The sequence below is a fragment of the Puntigrus tetrazona genome, chromosome 2 (genome assembly GCF_018831695.1).
Source record: "Puntigrus tetrazona isolate hp1 chromosome 2, ASM1883169v1, whole genome shotgun sequence".
Classification (NCBI taxonomy): domain Eukaryota; kingdom Metazoa; phylum Chordata; class Actinopteri; order Cypriniformes; family Cyprinidae; genus Puntigrus; species Puntigrus tetrazona.
Genome location: NC_056700.1, coordinates 15,618,648 through 15,642,929, shown reverse-complemented (window position 1 = coordinate 15,642,929; position 24,282 = coordinate 15,618,648). Strand labels below are relative to the sequence as shown.

At 35.5% G+C, this 24,282-nt stretch overlaps 1 protein-coding gene across 1 annotated transcript in view; it reads left to right on the top strand.

The window, feature by feature from the left end:
• Window positions 1–24,282, top strand: part of b4galt2 (UDP-Gal:betaGlcNAc beta 1,4- galactosyltransferase, polypeptide 2) — an 89,358-nt gene that overhangs the window by 31,945 nt on the left and 33,131 nt on the right. Inside the window, exon 3 of the mRNA XM_043218396.1 lies at window positions 6,388–6,623. Within this exon, the coding sequence (XP_043074331.1) occupies window positions 6,388–6,623 (236 nt within the window). The remainder of the gene's footprint in view (window positions 1–6,387; window positions 6,624–24,282) is intronic.

Below are 24,282 nucleotides of genomic sequence, written 5' to 3'. Positions count from 1 at the left end.
AGCTGGTCTGCTACAGGTAGTCTGATGTTTCCTCTCTACAGCCTGAAGGAATTGCTCTGGAGAATTCTGGGAGATGCATCCATCTATCCATCTATCCATCCTTCAGTCAGTCTGTCTCTCTGTCTCTCTGTCTATCTGCCTGTATGTTTATATGTCTGCCACTCAGTTAGCTTATCTATATGGATAATAATCAACAGTGTGTTTAATTTTTCAGTCAACCATTGTCATTAAAATGCCTATTGCAGGGCATGAATGAAAGTAAAAAAAAATATTTTGTAGAAAAATTTTGTAAAAAAAAAAAAAAAAAAAGCATTTATTTGTAAAAAACACAAGGCTTTCTATTTTACTATATTTTGAAACGTGCTATATATATACATATTTGTATAGACGTATTTTATATTTAGTGCTTATACCATTAAAAATGGTCATTGATAATAACATTTATAAATGTTTAGTTTCAGTTTTGATCAATTTAATTTATTTGGTGAGTAAAAGGCAAGTTCATATTGATAATTCAGTGATTTTACAGAAATATAACAGTAATAATAGTAATAAAATAATAATATAATATTTCATAAGAATAGTACCAAATTAAATAATATTTAATGAAAGTAAGAAGTAAAAATAAATCTTACCATTTTTGATGTTTCGTGATATTTTTAATCAAGTGTTTTATCCAAGTTAGTTTATTCATTGTAAGTTGGAAAATGAGAATAATCATTTGAAAAGATCATCATTGTTAATACCTAGTAAAATATACAATATATCTTCTAGCCCAAGTGCCATCTAAAATTTTGGAGACATTCATTATATCTCTCTCCTCCTGCCCACTCCCCTTTAGTCATGTTCCCTCAGCCCATTTCTCTATGTCTTTCTCTCTTTTTTTGTTTCTCCGACTATTCGCCTCCAGTTCTGTCCTCCCACTCTCTCTCTGTCTTTCCTCCCCACCTTCAATCCCTCTACTGCTTTACTTCTCATGGCTCTCAGCGTGCAGTGTTATATTCAGTGACTCCTCCATCTGTTCATCTTTTCCTCTTCCTCTCCCTCTCTCTCTCTTCTGCTTCAGTGGTCACTTACAGCCACGTGGCTCTGCTGTGTAGTTCACTGGGCGGCCAACACTCTATCACCATAGCTGGAGACATTGCCGTAGAACACGGGAATGACCCAGGGTGTCTTAAAAACATTTGCTGTGACTAATCTCACTTTTCATCCTCTCCTGAATAAATGGCCCCCACAAAATCGCACCATGGTCCAGTAATGATATCAGATGGAAAACCCTGATACTTTGATATATTTGGGAGTTTAAATGGCTACATCATACATACCATGTGAAATTCTAGGGTTCTGTACCTTTCAGAATATCATTTAGAATGCCTTTAAAATTCCAGATTTCTCCCTAGATTTTTATGACGATTCTGAAAAAAATATCCTGATGGTACAAATGATGTATAAAAATATATATTTTTAAAAGTTGTTATTTTTATTTAATGTTATTTTTTGTCATTTATATATATATATATATATATATATATATATATATATATATATATATATATATATATATATATATAGATATATATAGATATATGTATATATATATTTATTTATTTATTTTTATTGTTTTCATTTATGTATATTTATATACACCAACAAGTTCATATGACTGCAGTTTCCAGAATAAATGAACACTAGAGGCAGTAAAGTTCAGACATCTTTTATTTCTTTTCACACAAATATACAGAGTTTAGATGAACAAAGTGCTATTTTTGCATTACTTATACAATATATTACTTTAAAACAATATTAAAATGCTGGGAGATTTGAACACATGCTTTTAAACGTTAGCAACACACATGCAACTTATATTTGTGTGTGTTTTCATAAGTGGTAGGTTTTTCGGTAGCTCAGTACAAAGACGTGCTTGAGAGGCAAGTTAATCAAGTTTAACCAAGGTTCGACAAAACAGTCCAAATCTGTGTAAAAATAAGTTGAAATGGCACGTTGCTTCGACAAATGCCTTTTAAATCAGTTTTGCATGCGTTAACACTATAGGTTTAGGTTTGGATTTGGTGTAGGGAATATTTCCAACGTGATAGAGCATTAACGTTTATTAACAGTCCCTCGATATTTAACATAATAAAAACACAGCAATACATACCAATATCAACAAGATAAAAACGTGCCTAGGTTCATGTGTTGTTTAAGCTCCGCTCAGTAGACATTTCTCTTTAAAAAGGGTGACAAAATGTGCAGTACGGCACATCAATACGGTGTTGCGCAAAAAATGCACAGAGATACATATTTTTATGAGACCAGGCTGGAATTTAAAGGCATAGTTTACCAAATATGATTTATTCTCATGTTGTTCCAAGCCTGTATGCATAGCACAAAATCAAATATTTTTAAGAATGTTTCAATTTCTGTCTTTACAATGAAAGTAAATGATGTCTAAAACAACACTGGACTCCACCAACTTTTATTATATTTAAAAAAATGTGAAAATATGAAATATGTTGTTGGACATGTAGACATGTAGAATAAAACAGGCAAAGCACTCTTACTGCAAAACATACTCGTTCGTCTTAGATCGGAGTTTTTAGTGTCTGGCTAAAAGCTAAAGGCTATGCTAAAGGTTACAGCCAGGTGGAGGATGTTCTCACTGTTTGGGTTTGAACATCACAGCAGGTGTCAAAGTAAAGAGAAATAATTGGATTGTGCTTGAACCCAGTTTAAGTTAAGTAGATTTTACAGATACTACAAATCTCCTGTCTGAACAGGAAAAAGCCTGACCTTCCCTCCAACTATGACTCAGTGGGTGACATTTGTGTGCTGGTGAAGTGGTAGTGCTTTTGACAGGATTTGTTTCTCTTACTCCCTTTCTCTCTGCAGTACAGTACGTTGCTCTCCTTTCTTTTTTCCCTCTCTCTCCCTTTTTCCTATTCTCCAGCTGCCTACATTATTATTTGTGGTGATGTTGCGTAACTTTGTTGGCAGTTGGCCTGAGAGCCATGCTAGAGCTCTGCAGGGGTCAGGAGAAAGTGTGATGGAAATAGAGAGAGAATTAGAGAGAGAAAGCCAATAAGCGAGGGTGTGTGGCCAGATCCAGGTAATAAACCCTTTGTGCTTTAAGGGCAAATGCAGTACAGTATATTACAGTTTCATTGGGCTTATCTCTCATGGTGGCCTGGCTGATATTATATAATGACGTGTTGGGTGCACTTAGTCAAAGTCCCTTTAAGGCAGGCCAGTTCCTTGGTGGCCATCTTAGCCATCTTTTCCTTAGGTCCTAAAATTGTGGAAAACTATACCTGTTTGTAAAGATAACATTTCAGTTATAAATTCTGCAGCATTGCAAATAATGGTAAAAGCTATAAAATAATATTTTTGTATATGTATTAGTAATATAGTATATTAAAAAAATGAGTAATATAGTATATTTAAAAAATTATAATTATTAATAGATAAATGTTATGTGTGTGTGTTTTATTGTATTCTATTTCATTTTATTTTCTGTTAACTTGCATTACATTTAATACGTTTATATTATATATCTATCTATTGTTTTTAAAATATCAAAAAATATATTGCATTGCTTAAATATATGAATTTTTAAAAGTTAATTCAGATGCTTTCACGTTAACAAGAAAAACCTGTAATATTTAAAGATAATTATTAATAGCATATCCATACCTTTCAATCCTTTAAAAAATGTCATCACCCTGACTCTTGGAAATAACATAGTAGTCAGTCAGTGAGATTGGAAATTGTTTTTTTTTTCAGCTGAGACTATGCTGCAACAAAAATGTTATGACGAAGCAGCGGAAGAACCGGAGGCAATTGTTTACCTCCTCCAGTTTTATCAATGGCCTCAGTCATTTGCGATCCCAGTGGATGGAACACTCTGTATGCGAGCAGGTGTTCAGATCGCAAGGTATTCATCGCTCTAGACCATTTTCTCTCCATTCCCTTCCACGCATGCCACTTGACTGCTCGCCTTACTCATATAACGCTGCTAATTAGAAATAGCCGGAGCCTTTGTAGAGATCACTTCAAAGGGACCTTTGGAGAGATAGAGGGGATCGGCACACGGTGACGCCACACACCGGATTTATTGAAAGAAGGATCTTGTGATTAGGGTGGTAGCTGCATCTCATAAAATGGACACAGCAACCCTTTTTTCTTTCGTTCTATCTTTCTGTGTCCGTGAGGAGCGGTCAGTTACAGCTTATTTATGGAAACAAACCAAATGAGTTTAGGATGATGATAGCAGAGCACAGAAGGGTAATGTCATTATAAAAATGACTATGAAATTGTCACTGCCAGCATATCTGATTGAATGAATAGAAATAGAAATAAACACACTGATCTTGCATCCAGAAGGTTCTCTAAGGGCAAGTACCTTTTTCTCCGGACAGGAACAACATCTCAATTACATCCGTAAACAACTGCTGTACCCTGCTGACCTGCTGCTTCTTAGTTTAATGATGTGGCTGATAGGGAAACGAGCGCAGGTGCAGCAATAGACCTCGCATACTATCAACTAGAAATGTATTTTTAACCAAAACCTGTCCTCTGCCTCCCAAAATAGAGCAGCAGGCTGTGAGATGTTTATACAAAGCTGCTGTTCTTCACATCTAAATTGATGTGACCGTACCTGAATAATAGCCACTACCGCTGCTCCTGCCAAGGTCAGCTCAATAACTATAAGTTCCATCACTTCCAGGTGTCGAGGGGGTCAGATTTCACAGTGGTGATCTTTGCGTGAACTTTTAAGAGCTGCTGTCCGTGACCTACCTATACTTTAGAGTTACACTGTATACACTTGTATGGTGTACATGATAATATATACTACCATTTTAAAGGTTAAGGTCAGAAAGATTTTGATTTATTTTTTCATGAAAAAAGAAAAGGCTCACCAAAGCCTTCTCACCAAAGGCTCACATTTATTTGGTCAAAATACAGTAAAAGTAATAATAATGAAAATATTATTACAATTTAAATAAACTGTTTTCTGTTTTGATGCATTCAGAATGTAATTGATATAACTTATTATAACAAAAAAAAACAATGTACAGTAAATGACTTGAGTGATGCGCTGGGTCAAGTTAATTCATAAAAGTATTCTTTAAAAAAAATCTTACTGGCCCTATACTGAATTCTGAATGGTTGTGCTTATCTGTGCAAATTTATTTTTATTTTGAAATAGTAATGACACACTAATATTTAAAATATTGCAGATACAGAGAAGGTGATGAGTACTGATAAACAGTGCATGAATGTACGATTTAAAAATGGCAATCCAATTTTGGGGATCGCAAAGGTTACGTTTAACAGTGTTAATAAATGATTTGTATTTTTATAGATTAACTTTAAATCAGTGTTAAAAAGCAGTTAAGAGTATCTTGATGTAAACATAGGAATCTCAATTAAAAAAATTATACTGGACAATACGTATCCTATATATTTTTGTGCACCCCAATGAAATAGCCTCAATTTGAAATTAGACTGTTGCATTTTGCTTCTTTTGTTGCTGCATGAACTTAAATTAATCAACTGAACCACTGGACACAACAGAAACACGTCACAAATAAATTTTAACCCAGTTTGTTAGGTCATTGCTTTGAGTTGATTTCATCTGATTCAGCTCAGTGTTAAAAGTAATTCAATGTTTCCTGCCAAGTTTAATTATTTGGTCAATTTAGCTTTATTTTCTACCCTCAGCTATCAGCCAATCAACTTGCAGGCCACAGTGAAATCCTTTACGGATCACAGTTTAGGAACCGTTTGCTGATTTACAGATCATGGAAAATGCTTGCTTAATAAAAGTAATGTAATCGCCCTTAAAAGTTAGCACACTCGTATCTAATCTGGAATTTTCCATCATGACCATATTTGCTCCACTAACGGTAGCTGATTTGTTATGCATTCGAATTTTCTAGACAGACTTAATCTTTATGTTTCGATGAGAAAACATCGTGCTGTTACCTAAAAATGGCCCTCTATACATATTCAGTAGCAACACAGACTCCTTCGCTAATGAGTGTTGTAGAAGTCCCTGCGGCCAAAACTACGTCAGTTCACCAGCAAATAGGGATTAGACTGTGGCTAGGTGTAGTCGCGAAATCTTTTACTGCTAAGACTCGTTCAAAGTCTTTGTGTGAACATGTAATCAAGCCTTAGTCTTCTTTATTGATTGGTTGTCTCAACTTAAGATCTGTGGATCAATGAAGAGGACTCAAAGAGAGACCTTTTGCGCTCCCTCTGCTGGACAGACAGCTAGTGATGATTGTATTGTTATTGTAATAACCGTTCTCAAATTCACTCTATTAAAGTAATGCTGTTGAAACTTCTCATAACATCTCTCTGTCCTTCTTTTCTGCTCTGCAGTGGGACGTCTCCTCATTGAATTCAGCTCCCAGATAACCCTCGAGCGGGTGCAGAGAGAGAACCCTAATGTGACAGAAGGGGGAAAATATACTCCTCCGGACTGCCGGCCAAAACAAAAGGTGGCCATCATCATTCCGTTCAGACACAGAGACAACCACCTAAAATATTGGCTTCACTACCTGCACCCAGTCCTGCGCAGACAGAAGATTGACTATGGGATCTATATCATCAACCAGGTTTGTGTGTATATGGGTTTTTGTGTTGGACACTTTCACACTACAGCTTTTAAAGGGATAGTTCAGGCCAAAATAAAAATTCTATCATTAATTATTGACCATCATGTTGTTCCAAACTCAAAAGACTGTTAATATGTTGGAAAATTACGTTAAAACATGGACTATTTTAACAATGTATTTACTACGTTTTGTGGCCTTGAACGTGTCTGTATGTTTTTATGCAGCGCCTGGAAGCTCTTAGAGTTCATTAAAAATATCTTAATTTGGACAGAATTTTCATTTTTGAGCAAACTACTGTATCTCATTAGCAGTCCATATGATCCGGTGGTGGTAATCTGTATTTTTCAAATAGGATATGTGGTTTATAACTGGTCTAAGATGGTTATTAGAAAAATCTGAGGTAGGTATTAATTGGGACAAACTGATTGACAACCATCAAGTTTGGAAAACCATCTTAAAGGAACACACCACTGTTTTTGTAAATAGGCTAATTTTCCAACTAGAGTTAAAAACTTATGTTTTACCATCTTCGAATCCTTTCAGCCGATCTACGGGCCTGACACGTTTAGCTGCAGCTTAGCATAGATCATTGACTCTGATTAGACCATTAGCATCTTGCTCAAAAATGACCGAAGAAATTCAATATTTTTCCAAGCTGGGGATTTTTAGGCACTGCGTAATATCATTGTGCCTTCTGAACCCATGGTAAGTTCCTTAATTGCACAGGAATGAGAGAATATTTCCTAGCCATATTGGTCATCAGTACATGATGTAACTACAGAAGAGTCGAGTTTTAAATAGGAAAAATATAGAAACTCTTTGGTCATTTTTGAGTGAGATGCTAACGGTCTAATCAGATTCAATGATCTAAGCTAAACTGCAGCTGAATAGACTGCAAAAAGGTAAAACTCAACTGTTTAACTCCAGGAGAGTTGTAGAGCTTGTTAAAAATAAAAAAAATTAAAAATAGTGGCATGCTCCTTTAAGCTCCTAGTTTGTTGTTGGTCCAGCTAATGACCAACTAAAAACAAATTCTTAAACAACTCTTAATCTGGATTTTCCAGCTAGTATATCAGAGTTTGTTTTGGTTGGTTGCTGTGAAAGCTGTTTTGTTATAAAGAAACCACATAGAATGATAAAAAGGTCTTATTCATTCTAAAACAGGAAGTTCACCTTCTGCTCCTGAGTTGCTAAATAGCTTCAGTGCAAAACAGCTGCCTCTAGTAGGTCTATTCACTGTGGTACTTACATTGATGACAGCGTATTAGAGTTCAGAGCCAAATATCAAAACCTCTACCATGGTGGCTGCTGTCAAGGTTAACTTCAAAATATTGACTGGAAATAGGGAGCCTAGAGGGTGTTGTGTTTGAATCTAAGTCAGTGGAGGAGATGATTTAGCACGCTTTTAAGTGGAAACAGTTATTAATTAATATATTGATTGTCCAGATATCATCAACAAATATACTATCACATAGTTGTACTGTTGTTTGGAGTTTATTTGGTTATATATTTATTTGCTTTTATATGAATTTGGAGGTTGGTTTCCGATAATAGACATGTCTATAGATATCCCCTCCAACATCTGCAGAGAATGCTTCAAGGAAAGCAACCTGCGGGGGTTGGGGGAGGTGGTTAGGATTGAACTCTGATTTGGACCAAGCAATCGAAGCATTTGTGTAAACAGCTGGAAGCTTTGCTGCTCTTCCGCCTCCCCTCTTTCATCAGTCTGTTGTTCTATCTGTGGAGTGACCCTGAAGGGGCGGCGGAGATGTTCAAGGCCATGAGAAATCATTAGCCTGCTTGCCACATTGTTGTCTGCCTAGGCCGGTTGTTTGGGTTAATGAGAGCGATCAAAAGTTTGCAGCTATCCATCTTCAAAGTTTGCAGAGTAATGATGTGGCCCGTCAAGCAGCAAGCACTGAGAGATCTATCTTTGGAGTAACAAACCAGGACAAAGTGTCTGTAATGGATGGAGCATTGGCTGAACTCTGGGCTAAGGTTACCCGTCTTTTCTTGGAGGCATCACATCACTAAATGCAGGTTAAATATGTGACAGATTGATGTTCGTGTTATGACCTTTTTATTTTTGAGATTTAAAACAACTGCAAAGAGACAATACGACTACTCTGTTTTTAAGTGCAGTCTTTAGTATCCGTGTGACTGTTCGAGTTGTTTTAAAATGCAAAGCAATGGGATCTTCTTCAGAGTCAGCCTTATAGATTACTGCAGACCGAATGATTTTAGCTAGCGCTGTCAATCCATTACAAATTACAATAAAATGAATTGCAGGAAATGCAGTTTAGTAAATCAATCACAATAAACAGCATAAATCTATATTTGCTGAAAAAAGATACCAGATGGGAATGTTTAAATAAGGTAATGTTGAGTTTTGCGTAGTTAAAAAATCGCTATGTTAATATGTTATATTTACATATAACTGAATATACAGTACATAACTTGTCATGTTTTTTATTAAATAAATTACTAAAGTGTGCAGTTGTGCAGTTTTGTCTTTTCATAGTGTTATTTTTATATTTCAATTTATATGTATTTGCTTTTTATAATAATAATGATAATAATTAATTTCTAATTTATGTATTTCATTTCTAATTTACATTAAAATATATATAAAAAAATTATTTAATATAATTTTTAATTTTATTTTAAATGTTTTGCTTTTTAAAATAAATTTTAACAATATGACAGGTGTGCATATGCTATTTATATTATAATCATATGTTTATTTAAAAATTTATTGAAATTATTTATAACTGTTACTTTTAAAAAAATCCTTCCATTTTGCACACTTTTGATGTTTTCTGTAAAACCTGAACTCATTGTAGTCTTTGTAGTCTCATATCAAACAGATCTCTTCTTCTGACTCAACACTTGTTAAGTCAGGGCTTCAGAGATGCCCTAAAAAAACTTATGCTAACATTCATGAAAAGATGTTGTTTGCATGTCTGTTTTGTTTGCTCAGGCAGTGCTGCCAAAGTGTGTTGAGAGGTTCTCATCAAAAATGTAAAATGTGTAGCTAGTTATTTGCGCTGTCAGAGCTGAGCAGTGAGAGACGCACACCATCTGCACATACACGCTCAATAGTGACATTAAGCACTCTGCGTTTTCATTACGCAAGCAGTAACTGGAAATTTCCTCGCTCAGCTCAATGTATCAGAACAAAATGAGCTATAGGGCCAGTGTTTTGCTCATTTCTCAGTACAGGCCGTTTGCTAAATGAGCATTTCTGTATGTTGGTGTAGATAACTATACATCCAGGGTACCTGTTTAAAGGAATAGCTCACCCAAAGATTTTAACTCTGACATCATTTACTTGGCCTCGAGTAGCTCCAAATCTGTACGGATTTCTTTGTTCTGCCGAACACAAAGGAGGATATTTTGAAGAAAGTTTGTAACCGGGCTGTTCTGAGTCACCATAGACTGATATAGGATTTTTTTTACCTACTGTGGAAGTCAACGGTGAAAATTTTCTTTAACTACCATTAGGAGACCCAAACCCTTTCCATTTTGAAAGAACTACATGTTTTTTAATTTACTTTTGATTGAGGGCTGTGTCAATATGGATCATCACCCATTGTGTTCACAATATACCACAAGACATGAAATTGTCAGAGTGCAAATTTCTTCTGTATTTTGGCTGAAGAAAGTCCTTTTCAAACAGTTATTTTGTAATTCATTATTCAAGACATTTTACCTAAAATGAAATCTGCTAAGTAAAGTCTGCCTCAGACATGTTCAGATGACCAATTCCACAAGCATTTCTTATCATGAAATGAAAGTACTTGAATCCATCGCAGTCTTTCTTGAGCATCTTTTAATCAACTGACTTGCAAAATAGAACAATATTTTTTTGTTTATTATTCATTTTAACTTCATGGCCTGTTTGTCAAGCTGTATCCATTTTAACCATTCCTTTCTATAAAAAAAGTTTACTCGCTTTTGACAGAAGACCAAAATTGAACAAATACTGTTCTCCCGAAAATTTTTATTCTGTTATCATTCACTCGCTCTTGTGTAACTGTAAATCCGTATGAATTTTTCTTTTGTGGAACACTAAATATTTTCCTTCATAAAATTTTTTAAAACCTCTTTATTTATTAAAAAAACTTTTTTTTATTTATTATCAAAGGACCCTACTGACTTTCATTGTATTGAGAAAAGCAGTAGTTAAAAATATCAAAAGAAAGAAACTTGAGATTTGAAACATTATAAGGATGAGTAAATTATTTTTTTGTATGAAAAATGGTATAAAATCGCAACTTTATGAAAATCAGTTTTTATTAAATTCCTCAGGCATTGCATTTTAATGACAGTCACATTATTAAGGAACTGGAAGTGTTTAGAATCCTTTATTTCTTTTTTCTTGCTCTCAATTCGGAGCTTATAAAATATGGCCTCATTAGATTGAAGTGATTTATTTTAAAATTGCCCTTTATGGCAATAGATTTAAACATTCATATGTTCGCATACGATTTGCATTTCTGCAGAAAGGCTGCCACGCTGAAGGTTACAGATCGGTGCATCTTATGAAGACGATGCATCATTGCCTTGACCTCTGCAAATTGCTGTTGATCTGAAACATTTTGAGTCTCGTCCAGTTAATTTAAACGACGGACACTGAGTTGAGCCAGGTTTTCTCTTAAAGGTTAACACGTATGCGCTGCCTACAGTATGTCAAGTCATTCCTCATCAATATCACCCTCTAGAAAACACACTGTATAATGTGAACGCAACACAATGTGACAGGTGCTGAAAAAATAAAATGTATTTAAGGCAGGTCAATAAGGACTCTTTGGTTTCGCGCTCCCTCCCGGTTTGTCTTTTCCTCTTCCACTCTTTCCACAGGATGACAGTTGGGAGTACTTCATGTATCATGCTCACTAGAGTGTTAAATGATTTTAAGTGAGGCCGTTTTACCAAGGACTGGGGGGAGACGTGCTAATTCCTCAGATCTTTGGGCTGCCGGATAAATGCTGCCAAGTCCCGAGGGTGTTGTATTGGCGGCTTTGGAAGGGTGTAGCTTTCTTATCTCAGTTTTTCTCACATCTGACCACCTAAAGGGCTTTGCCACCCTGACTTAAGTGTTTGTTTATAAATCAGGTGTTTATCCACCTTCTTTGGTACTGCTGGGATTCAAGAAACTAGCTGTTTAAAGGGTTGGTTTACCTCGAAATTAAAATGCTGTCATTAACTGCTCACCCTTCAAGTCGTTCCAAACACATAAGACCTTCGTTCATCTTCGGAACACAAATTGAGATATTTTTGATGAAATCAGAGATCCATCTGACTCTCCATAAACAGCAATACAACTGAAATGACCCAGGTCCAGAAACGTAGTAAATATCGCTAAAACAGGATGTGACATCAGTAGCTCAACTTGCTACAAGTATTATTGTAACAAACAGTTGAGTAAATTGTTGTATTTATGTTTTGCGCAAAAAAAACTAAAGTTGAGCCACTTATGTATTTACGACGTTTCTGGAGCTGGGAACATTTCAGTTGTGTTGCTGTCTATGGAGCGTCAGATAGCTCTCAGATTTAATCAGAAATATCTTAATTCCTGTTTTCAAAATTGAATGAAGGTCTTACAGGTTTGGAACAACTTGAGAGTGAGTAATTAATGATGGAATTGAACCCTTTAGTAGAGAGTTAGTTCATTAACTAACTAAACTTGTCCAGTAAATCTCAACAACACCAAAAAGCTAATGCCATCTAATATCTAAATGTGTTTTCCCGTCGCTTTATAGAAGCTAGGCAGATGCCAACATGGAGAAGTTGTGTAACATTTTATCATCTGTAAATCTTTAGATTTGTACTATTTTAATCAGGGATGTTTTATAGAGGATCTCTGAGAAACGGTGAGAAAAAATTGTCTCTGATGCATTGCTTTAAAAGCAATGCTTCTTCAACAGTACCGCCTTCAACAGTAAATTTAAAAATAATTACTGCTGTACTACATATCACCTGCTGGGAGCAATGTTTTCATTGTTAGCATAATCCTTACAACTCTTTTGTGCAATTAAAGATATGTATATATTTTGCCTGTTTGAATATCTGCCAGCTACCGTATGAAAGGGTTGCAATGCTATTTTCGAGGTATTTGACTGTATGCAGATGGACTTTTTGGCTATTTTTATTTCTTTGGGCATGTTTTTAAAAGTGTCTGGAGTGGGATCCTAAAATGCAATAATCTGTAAATTGCCATTTAGACAATGATTGTGCATATATAATTTTGATAAATGTGAGACTGGATCACAAAACCAGTCAATCATTTTGTTAGTATAGGACAATATTTGGCCATGATACAGCTTTTTAAAAATCCAGAATCTAAGGGTGCAAAAAAAAAAATTTAAAAATCTAAATATTGAGAAAATGGCCTTTAAATTAGTTTTAACCTTAAATTATGCTTTAATGTATTTATGGTAGGAATTTATAAAATATCTTCATTTAACATGATCTTTACTTAACATACTAATGATTTTTGGCACAAAACTAAATTCTATAATTTTGACCCATAGAATGTATTTTTGATGGCTATTGCTACAAATACACCCCAGCAACTTAAGCCTGGTTTTGTGGTACAGAGTCATAAATAGTCTGGGCTCCGAGATTTATTTATTTCATTTATTCATACTCATTTGGTCAAAAATACAGTAAAAAGATGAATGTTTTCAAATATTATTACAATTTCAAATAATGATTTATATAAATGTAAAATAACCTCAAACATTTGTACTGCAGTTTATTCAATTATAGATGCAAAATCGTTTTGAAAATTATATAAACAAATGCATTTATGTTCTTTATTAAGACTCATTATTCAGTTTCAAAATGGTTTTTCTGGAATGCAATAAATACTCACGCCTGCCTGTTCTTTCTTTCTCAACCTTCAGACATCCTCCAGCTCTCTTTCACCACACATAGGGGGCATCTAGCCGCCTCCTCCTGCTTCACAAGCTGATTGTTGCCATGTCTGGTTATGATAGCTCTGTGCTGGGTAGGACGAGGACTGTGTCTCGGCAGGGACTGCCAGGGACACAGGCCAATGTTTCCCTGCCTCCCATCATGCAGATCGTGTTCACTGGACAACTTCCCAGATGCACAGAAAAAGAGACAAGTTAATATGCTGACCGTAAACCTGTACTCAATAATACAACACGATGGGCTTCAGTCCGTTTGACAGGATGTGTTAGCATAACTCAGTTTGATGTTTTTTACAGATGTCCATGTACAAATTACCCTCTTCGAGCCCTGAGATGCATCTTACCTCATGTATCGTGTATCTCCAAGAACATTTTAAGTCTGTATTAATGATAATATTATGCTAATAATAATGTATGAGATTCATGCTTTGACATGTATTATGCAGAATAACCATCCCATCTAATATACTTATCAGATATTTAGCTTAAAAACACACAACCTTTACAAGAAACTTAATGCATTTATACAAAAAACGACCAAATTATTCGCAATTTATTGATTTACAGATAGTCCTAATTTAATTTCATCAGTTGCCAGAGGCTACTTTATGAGTATGGATACAGGGATACCAAAGGCTGGTATTTGTAACAAAGCCAAAATTCAGGCATCGATCCGAACCTTTGCAGGATTTAATGTGTGATATCAAGTTTATGTTTTTCAGTTATGCATTTAACACACAGGATTGATGGATGCTAAGGGCATTTGGGGATGTGGGATATTTATGATGTGGCATTGCCGTCACCACTGACCTTTTAGATGCCGTGTCATCACAGCGTGTCATTTCCCGCTCTGTTCTTTTCCTCCACTTGCCTGCCTCTTGCTCATGTGGGGATAAATAAGGAATGGAAGTGAATAACAGCCCTTTTTTTTCACTATTTGTTTGCAGAGGGGGAAAATCGAGCTCAGGCAGATTGGATGTTCGAGCCTCTGTTGAGCCAACAGGGAAACAGCTGAACATGTTATTGCATGTCACTCACTTGGCAACAGCAGGCTTTCTTCCTGTTGTGTTTGTGTCATTGTTTTGTGCTGTCTGTGGTTCTGGTGTCGGGGTGAGTGCAGTATTGTATGCTGTCATTCTAATGAGATTAGATGCAATTTCTAAGATGTTTAGTCAAACGGTTGCCATCTTGGTGGATCCGTGAGGAGGGAGAGGGGCGCTTGGTGTGAGTTTGACATGGACGTGTTGTGTCTAATCTTCTGTCGTGATTAGAGTCCAGTTCCCATGGCCACTACAGATCTCAGACACTCCTGCACTGTCAGCACCGTCTGTTAGCAAGTGTTGAAATGATTCAGGCAATTGGGTATTCTTCGGATTAGAGCAATGCTGATATTTCAGTGAATGTACTGTACTCTGTTAATCTTATCTCCATACATTTTAACCATAAAAAGCAAAACAAAATACATGCAAAACACGTACTGCGCTAAAACACTGAAACACGGTTTAGCCAATTCTCTTGAAGTCCATAACTTTTTGCTAGCATGGTCTGTCGATGATCCCAGAAACATTTGGTAAAAATCGTATTATGGTTCAAAAGTTATTAGAATAACCTTTTTAAAAGTTTGTACAAGTGGTGGCACTAGAGAGTTTGAGTTAGAGACTTTAAATTTGCCATGGAAACTTGAGACTGTCCTCTGTTTCACAATTTTCACAAAGAAGAAGAAGAAGAAGAAGAACGTAAGCAAAAACAATATGTGCCTAAGTACCTTCACTGCTTGGCCCCATAATAATAATAATAATAATAATAATAATAATAATAATATATACTGTTAGAAAATTACATTGAATTCATTCAAATTATATTCTATTTTGAACAAAAGTTGTTTCTTCAAAGTTTCTGTTCATCAAAGAATCCTGAAAAAGTATCACAGTTTCCACAAAAATATTAAGCAGGATCATGTGATGTAATGGCTGATGAAATTCCAGAGCTGTATCACAGAAATAAAATATTTTAAAGTATATTAAAAATAAAAAAAACATTTTATAAATTGCAATTATATTTTACAATATTACTGTTTTATTATGTATTTTTAATCAAATAAATACAGCCTTGATGAGCATAAGAGTCTTTAATGTATATTCAGTATTCTTGTCAGCCTTGTTGGTTGATGTATATTATTGGAATACACTATACAGTAACAGATAGCGGACGGTCTATTTACATTTACAGTATTTACATTGTACAGTCCAGCGCACAAATCTGATATTTTATTTTTCCTCTGCCGGTTTACGTTCACTTAAGAAAATCACACTTTATTTTCATAATATATTTGCATTTGACTGCTCTTGCTTGCAGCTGCATTGCCAAGAGCGTTCTTCATAGTGCACGTCGTTATACTTGTGTAAGTGTTTGAAAACAGCTGCATACAGCATCACTCAAACAGACTGTATTCAGTACTACCAATCATGTAAAATTAATTATATTATTATATTTTCATAATATCAGTTTTGTTTTATTTTAGTTTAACTCAAAATACTGCACCTTTGGACAGTGCTTTGGACATTTCTAATATGAATAAAAGTAATCTCCCTTGACCACATATTTTACTAAAGACAGGTGAAATATTCCTTTCCTTAGAAGAAGAAGAATATCAAAAAGGCAAATCTGCTTTCATTGAATAGCAAATTATAATGCGTCTTCTTTAATATTTCTTCTTCAAAACTCAGATTACCAGTTTCTCTTTCTACCTGCTTTTTCCACTCAGGAGTGCTAATAGTAGAACAGGACAGACTGCTACCCAATTTCAAGATGTATTGCCATTTAGAAAATATACATATTTAAATGTTCAGATTTTAAATATTTATGTCTAGTTTCCTTATACTTTCTGTGATTTTTACAGATCCGTCCTAAGCTAAAACTGAGACTTTATGTGCACAAACATTATCATCATTGCCAAGCTCAGATCGAGTGAAGTCGAGATCATAGCATTCTGCTATTTAATCTGGCGTACAGTAGATATTCATGCTCTAAATAAGTAACTAAAAGCTTGTATTACAGACTGAATTGAAAAGGAATCTAATCTGAGTACATAAAACTTACAGTATATGGTGATTTTTTTTTAAAACTATAACGTTCAAAACATCTGCCTTGTCAAGAAGGCTTATGAAATAATATAGAAGGAGAACATTTCATTTTCCTTTCCTCTTTGATTCCATTGATCCCCCCCTCCCTCCTAGATGTGAGCTCACACAGAAGATAATTTCTCAGTCTATAGCCTCTCTGCCTTTTATGATGAACATTTAAAGTTTTATTCCTCCAGTCAGAATCAAAGTTTGCATGTCACATGATCTGTAGAGACACAGATCGCATCAGCTCAAATCCATCCATAAATAAATCTGTTGAACGAAGAGCTTTCTTGCCTTCTGCAGTTAGTGTGGAGCTATTAAGGTTTATCTCTCTTCAGCCGGTCAAAGAGCATCATTTGGGATTGCAGGCAGGCATGTTAGACACATAAACTTTTTCTTTTACTCGCTGAAGCTAAGCAGGGTTGAGACTGGTCAGCACCTGGGTGGGAAACCTAATGGGAAAAGCTAAAGTTCCTACTTTAAGACTTTGAAAGGGATTTTTTATTATATTTTATATTTTATGGACCCTGCAGTGTGTGTGTATATATATATATACACGCACACACACACACACAATATGTTTTAGTGCTGCAATGAATATAACATCCAAAATAAAATAATTTGTGTACATAATATATGTGTATTAATTATGTGTATATATAAATACACACACAATATATAAATATATATACAAGTGTATTTATTTATAATATAAAAATTATATTACTAGGAATATTTCCTTTGTAAATATATATTGTATGTGTTTTTATTCTTTATATATATATATATATATATATATATATATATATATATATATATATATATATATATATATATATATATATATATATATATATATATAAATATACACAGTGCACACACATATTATATCAACAAAAACTTTTATTTTGGATGTGATTAATCGTTGCCCAGCACTAGTGTATGTATATATAATATATTGTATTATGATTATTGTTGAGTGCACTGTACACAAATAGGGCACAGAATAGAGCCTGAAACAATTAAAACTGAGCAAACTTTAACATGTATGTGTGTGTGTGTGTGTGTGTGTGTGTGTGTGTGTGTGTGTGTGTGTGTGTGTGTGTGTGTGTGTGTGTGTGAAATATGAAATATATATGAGCTAATATTGTAGAAATGTAATTTTTATTCAATATGCAAGCTATTGCTAGCTAGTTTGGCTAAATACTGCTTTGTAGTTATTTATTCACATTATTTATAGTTCCCAAAGAAATATATGTACAGTATTGTAATTTTTTGTTATAATAATGTGGGTCACAGGGTTAAAAGTTTGACTCAACCCACATAGTCAAAAAGGTGTTTTATGTAGAAATTCTGAAAATGAAATGATTATTTACTACGCTTTAAAGGAAGCAGTAAGCACAGTGTGCATGGTTTGTTCCTCATCCCTTGCTCTGACACAGCATGGACATTCTGGTTGTTGATGGCTCATCTCTCGCCCAGATTGAGCTCTATTAGATCTATTGCCTATAATACTGCTGAGACAGTAATGGCGTACTTTGAGATAAAAAATTAATAACGGTTTCAGCTGCAACTTTTTCCCTTTCTGTCTCAGTTTTATGTTTCATCTGTCTCTCTCAGCGTAGCAGTTGACCTTGCTGGGAAAGCATCTGCCACAACATGAAAACAACCCCTGCTGAGACTGATCTGAGAACTGTTGAGTTCACCCGAGAGCTGAAGTCTGCCAGCTCTGCTTAATCAAGATTATGTGCTCAGCAGTCCCTGCGCAGTCCGCGCTCAGAGCAGAGAGGTGACTGGCTATTCAGGGTCAGTATTGGTAATCAGTGCTGTCGTTTTAGGCTGTTGCCCAGATATAATGGAGCGGTATGTTGAGAGGGAACGATGGCTTCTGTTGGTGACAGTTCTATTGTGCTACTGTGTGCATTTTCCTCTGACCTTCATTTCAAAATTCTCAGTTGTTATGTATTTGTTGTAATCCTTCATTGTTGTGTACATTTGTTTTCACACTTTCTATGTTAATTGTGATGATCTTGTGTTAATATAACACATATCTCTCTATATATCTATCATTCATTCATTCATTCATTCATTCACTCACTCACTCATGCTTATCTATCTATCTATCTATCTATCTATCTATCTATCTATCTATCTATCTATCTATCTATCTATCTATCTATCTATCTATCTGTATCTGTAATTTTCTTTGTTCGTTTTAATGATCTATTTTAAATAATGCATTATTTTCATGGCCCTGTGTGCCTGTCAAATAAAATCATGCAGTTTCAGGAACAAATGTGTCAGGAGGCCTGTACAATAGTCCGTTCAATTAGCCTCTAACCCAACTTTTAATTTGAAACATCAGCTTGAATATGGCCTTTTTTGCCATTTGTAAGAGCACTTATCCATTCACTTTATATTGGTGGAGAAGAAACATGTCATCGAGTAAACACTAGACCTTGGCATTCATCTTAATGGATTGTGAACATATTATGTTATGTATTTAGTTTATTTATTTATTTTTTTGGATAAGATTGCTTCCTTGAAGCATGTTCCTCCAATTTTAAATAGGACAAAATAGTCTCATTTGCATGAAACTGAAAAATTCCATTTAAAGTCAGTGAAAAGTGGATATTCATTTTCTATGGTTATCTGTTCCTGCTGACTCCAATTTGTGATATTAATGTAATTGAGTGGCTGCAGTTGTTCTGGGCTGTGTTTTCGCCTCTGAGGGATAAGGCTGTGTGGGGGCCAGCTGTATGCCGGGGCATACTGATGTCGCCTGAGCTTTCTGTCCGCTGTGGGCGAGCCTTAATGGCTTTCGTAATATTCCTCCAACCTTCACAATTCTTTACTCGTTTCACATATTCATCCACAATGTTCACCCTGTGCTGCACCTCCAAACAAAATTTGGAAGTCATACAAAAACACGATTTTTGAAGGTTGTTAGAGTGGATCCTCTCAAAGCTTGCGGGGAATAGGGGATATAAACATCCTGGTGGAAAAGATTTTAATGATGTAATGTTTCATCCTCACTCTGCAACAGGGTTTGTGGGGTTTTTCACCATAGGTACCAGGCCAATGCAATCAATCACTTCATATCTCAATGGTGTGCGATTTTGTTGAATTTAACCACACTAGCCTTTCCAAACGCTACTCCATGTTGCACTGCATTTGAAGAAAATACTAGAGTTGCTACGAGCATCTCTCAGCACGCTCAGCATCTAAAATGAGTTGCCTTTAGAATCAACCTACAAGCTTGAGTTTCTCTGGAGATACTATTTGAAGTACTCACTCGTCTGCTTTCACTTATGGTTCTTCTCAAGGACTTAGTATCAGTTCTGCTTCTCGTACAAAATAAAATAAACAAACAAACAAACAAGCACATCACAGCTGTTTTGATCTGCAGTGCTTTTTCTTAAATTTCACAGTCGCCCTCTTTTTTTATACGTGATGTTTACTACTCCCATAATATTTATTCATGGGGAAAATATAAAAAACATCCTAGGTTCAGAATATTAAATCAGGGCTACCCAGACAGAATGTTTGAGTTTTATTATTGTTATCATTTTTATTTTTATTATTCAGAAAGGAAGAATAACATGTATTAAAATGGACAGTAAATGTATTTGTAATGTTACAAATAAAAATTCAGTTTCAAATAAGTATCGTTCATTGTACTTCATGCTCATCTATAAAGTATTAAAATGAGCATAAATCATCCTGTGGTGTTTTTACAACAAAAATATTAAGCAGAACCAGCATAATTGTTTTCAGCAAAATATTTTTGGAGCACCAAATCAGTATATTACAATGATTTCTGAAGATTTGTGGTACTGAAGACTGGAGAAATGAGCTGACGATCCAACTTTTCCATCACAAGATGCTTTAAAATAGAAAACAGCTATTTGTGTGTATCTAGTCATTTTTAATGTCACTAACATTACAACCTTTGGCAAATCCAGCGGTTATTCAGCTAATAAATCACTGATGTGCGAGGACTTCTGAAATTTGAGTATCCAGTCAGATTTCAGCTTGCCAACTCTAAAAGGTTTTTCCAGTTTGCCCCAATATGCATAGGATGTTCTGTGGGTGGACCATGCCATCTTGGACTGAGGCTGTGAGAGGACAGATTGGGCTTCACTGGCACCTTGACCTCTGCTTGAGTGGTTCACCCACCTGCTCATGCGTTTAGCCAGGGCCATGGTGTGAGTGTCAGCATAATCCACCTGCCACACTTCCAATCTAGGCGAGACAGCACTCCTCAACCCTGACCATGTAATAGGCTGTCCTTCAGAGTGGAAACGTCCCATGGGCACTACCCTAAGATCACACAGAGAGAGGGAGAGAGAGAGAGAGAGAGAGAGAGAGAGAGAGAGAGATGGCATATCACAGAGTTGTTCACGAACAGACGGGGCTCTTTGCCTCAGACCTTGTATAGCAGACCTAATCCATCATTTAAGATGAGAGGCCTTTATTTTACTCTCTCATCTCAGCATCCTCGATACTGCCAGTTAGTATTTACCTTTTTTTAGCGCGTTCACCTTGAATCACCGGCGAACATCAGCTATTTATTACACAAGAGCATGCGTTCCCTTGCCTGTTTTTTTTGTCTTGCAGCTGTGTGAAGAAGCCCTCAAAAAGTTTCTTTGCTAGACTACTGGGAAATTGTGGTCAAGTGCACATATTCTCATGAAATGTTTAATTCTTGGTCTTCATTAATAATAGATCTAGGCAGATACCAAGCTGTCTGTGATATAGCGAGGGGTGAAATTACAAACAACAGAGAGCTTCCCTTGTTGTCTTTGAAAAATAATAAGATATTCCAGATATTTTACATTCATTTGAGAATATCAAGGCACATATCCAGCTAATCGTTGTGCACATCACCCACACGTACCCAGAGGAGGACTGCAAATTGCTGGCTGGCTTGCAAGTCTTCTGAAGGACAAACAGCAAAATGATCAAGCATCTTTTTGGTAATTGGCTCATTTTATTGGGCAAGGGCTCCTAAGTGAAAGTAATGATGTTTTCCCCATATTCAAAGTGGAGTGCTGTGGTGGATGTGAGGTAGGGAGTCATGCCATCTGTTTATCAAATTGCCAGTGTAATGCACCGTTTTTAAGACTAATGGGATTTGTAATTAAAGTTAAGCGCATAGGCAACACAAATCAAGAAAGCTCTTCCTAAAGCACACTTTCGTTTAAATGCACAATTCTATTAGCAGCTGCAGACTAAAGACCATCAGAAAAATTAAGGTCTAATTCTTTAATTGCTTGCCCTCCCCGTCTGGGGCTGTTTTAAGCAGGGACTGTTTTGACAGCAGTTTATGAGGGTGAGCGTTACGCTCCAAGGAGCCGACAGATGAGGGAAAAATGTGCTTCCATAAACCTGGCCCGCTGCTCTGATAACGCATGATGTATTCGTAGGAAGTTTTATTGTTGATGTGATATTTTCCACATTTGATACACAGTAGCCTTGAAAAAGAAAACATTTAGATTTTACAATGCACTAGTCAACAAGCTGCTTTACCGTGTTTCTGTGTTTACATGCTACATTAAGTTTATAGCTGAATAAAAACCAACAGACAGGCAAAAACAATGCTTCGGTAGGTTGTCGTCTGTTTTCTCCTTCTCACAAGCAGATCAGCAGCATTTTATTTGTCTGTCCTTCAGGGGCTCATGCTTTAAAGAGAAAGAGTTCACCCAGAAATGTATTTACTCACCTTCATGTCTTTCAAAACTTTTTTTCTTTCTTCTGTGAAACACAACATGGGTTTTGTATAGCAGAATGTTCGAGCAGCTCTTTTTCATATTCTGAAAGTGATTGTCCAGTAGGTTTTAATAACTTGAATGACTTAAATAGCTGTTACTTACTGTACTGCAGATGTTTCTCCAAAAAGCCACTAGCCAAAATAAATGTAAGTTCATAATTGATTTTTATTTCTTCTCATATCCTCTAGGTCCATTCTTCATTTCTGTAGGTTGCCAGCAAGAGACTGAGGCAGAAAGACAGTGTCTCCCTGAAGCCTGACCTTTTAAGTAGTGAGAAATTGAGGTCAGGGATGGAGGCAGTCCAATTATGGCTAAACCTAGTTAGATTAGCTGCAAGTCCTACAGTACACCGCATTCAAGCATTTCAGTCTGGCTGAATTTGATCTGGTTTTAGAGTGGAGCAAATCAACACAGTTCATCTGAAATCAATTATGGATAACCTGTGAAATGAAAGCTGGTAACTTTCACAGATGGCTGCTGAATGTAGACGATTATGAGTATAAAGATTGAAGAAAATATTAAAGAAGTGAGCTTTTGTGAATTAGCTACTCAACAAATTTTGATTGATTTGTACATTTTTCATTATTATTTAAATTTAATTAATTATTTAATGATTAAATAATTTGATTATAATTGTTTAAACGGGTGCTATATAAAATCTCTCTATATATTTATATTTAATAATGTATATACCACCCTTTGATTATTATTTGGGTTTAATAAAAATACAGTAAAACAGTAATATTGTAAATATTAAACTTATTAAAAATAAGTTTTTTAATTATAAAATAACAGTTTTAATATATAATACATTTTAAGTTGTAATTTAGTCCTTAGATGCAAAAAACATTGTAACATGCTTATTTGGTTCTGAAAAACATTTATTATTAAAAAACGTAAGAATACTTTGATACTTTGATAATAGAATTCTTTCTTAGAACAGAAAGCTCAACACACACACACACACACACATACATTTTATATAGTGTCTTTTGAGAATTTGTTCCTTTTAATACCAGTAAGCATTCCTACAGGTCTCGAATATTCAGAGCATTTTTATTGATGCTGAAACTATTCCAGTGTAATTTCCATTCACATGAGTATTCAGCATTTTAGTAGGGATCAAATGATTTCCATTAAAGCAGATTCAGGTCAGGTATCCAGACAGATTCCTGCTATTTATTACTATGTGAAACAAGGTTGCTGATGCAGATGTGTTTAACGATTCAGGAGAGCGATTCTGAATCATTAATCAAATGGTTTCTCTCTTTTCTGAGCCCCGTGGAGGCATGGGGCAGATGTTTAGGGAGATAATAAGGAGGGGTTCTGAATGTGATTGGTTGTGCTCCAGCTGAGCCTCGTGGGGCTGCATGCTTACGCACTCTGCCAGAATTTTGATTTTGCACGCCGCTGCAACCATTGTATCTGTGGTATCTCCTCTAGATTTCTACAGAGCACATCTGTGTTCCTTGTCTCTTTCATGACATGTTTTTCAAAATTCCTTTGGAATGGTCGGGGTATAGATGGCCTTGATGATCTCTGCCGAACTCCAAACAATGTACAGCTGAAGTGTGGCGATAAATAATGGTTCTTCTCTTGAAGATCCACACTTTAGAGAAGCCGCATGAGGTACTTCAGTAGGCTACTGTTGCATCTTCAAATCAGTTCAACACAATAACAAGGAGAAATCTAAAGACTGTCACTCTTTTCAAGTTTCAAAAAGGACTTATCATAAAAGTATGATTGAAGCACTACAGTATGACAGAAGTCAAGTCTTCTGAAGTTGCAGTAGCTTTGTGAGTATTAACTGGATCATTGA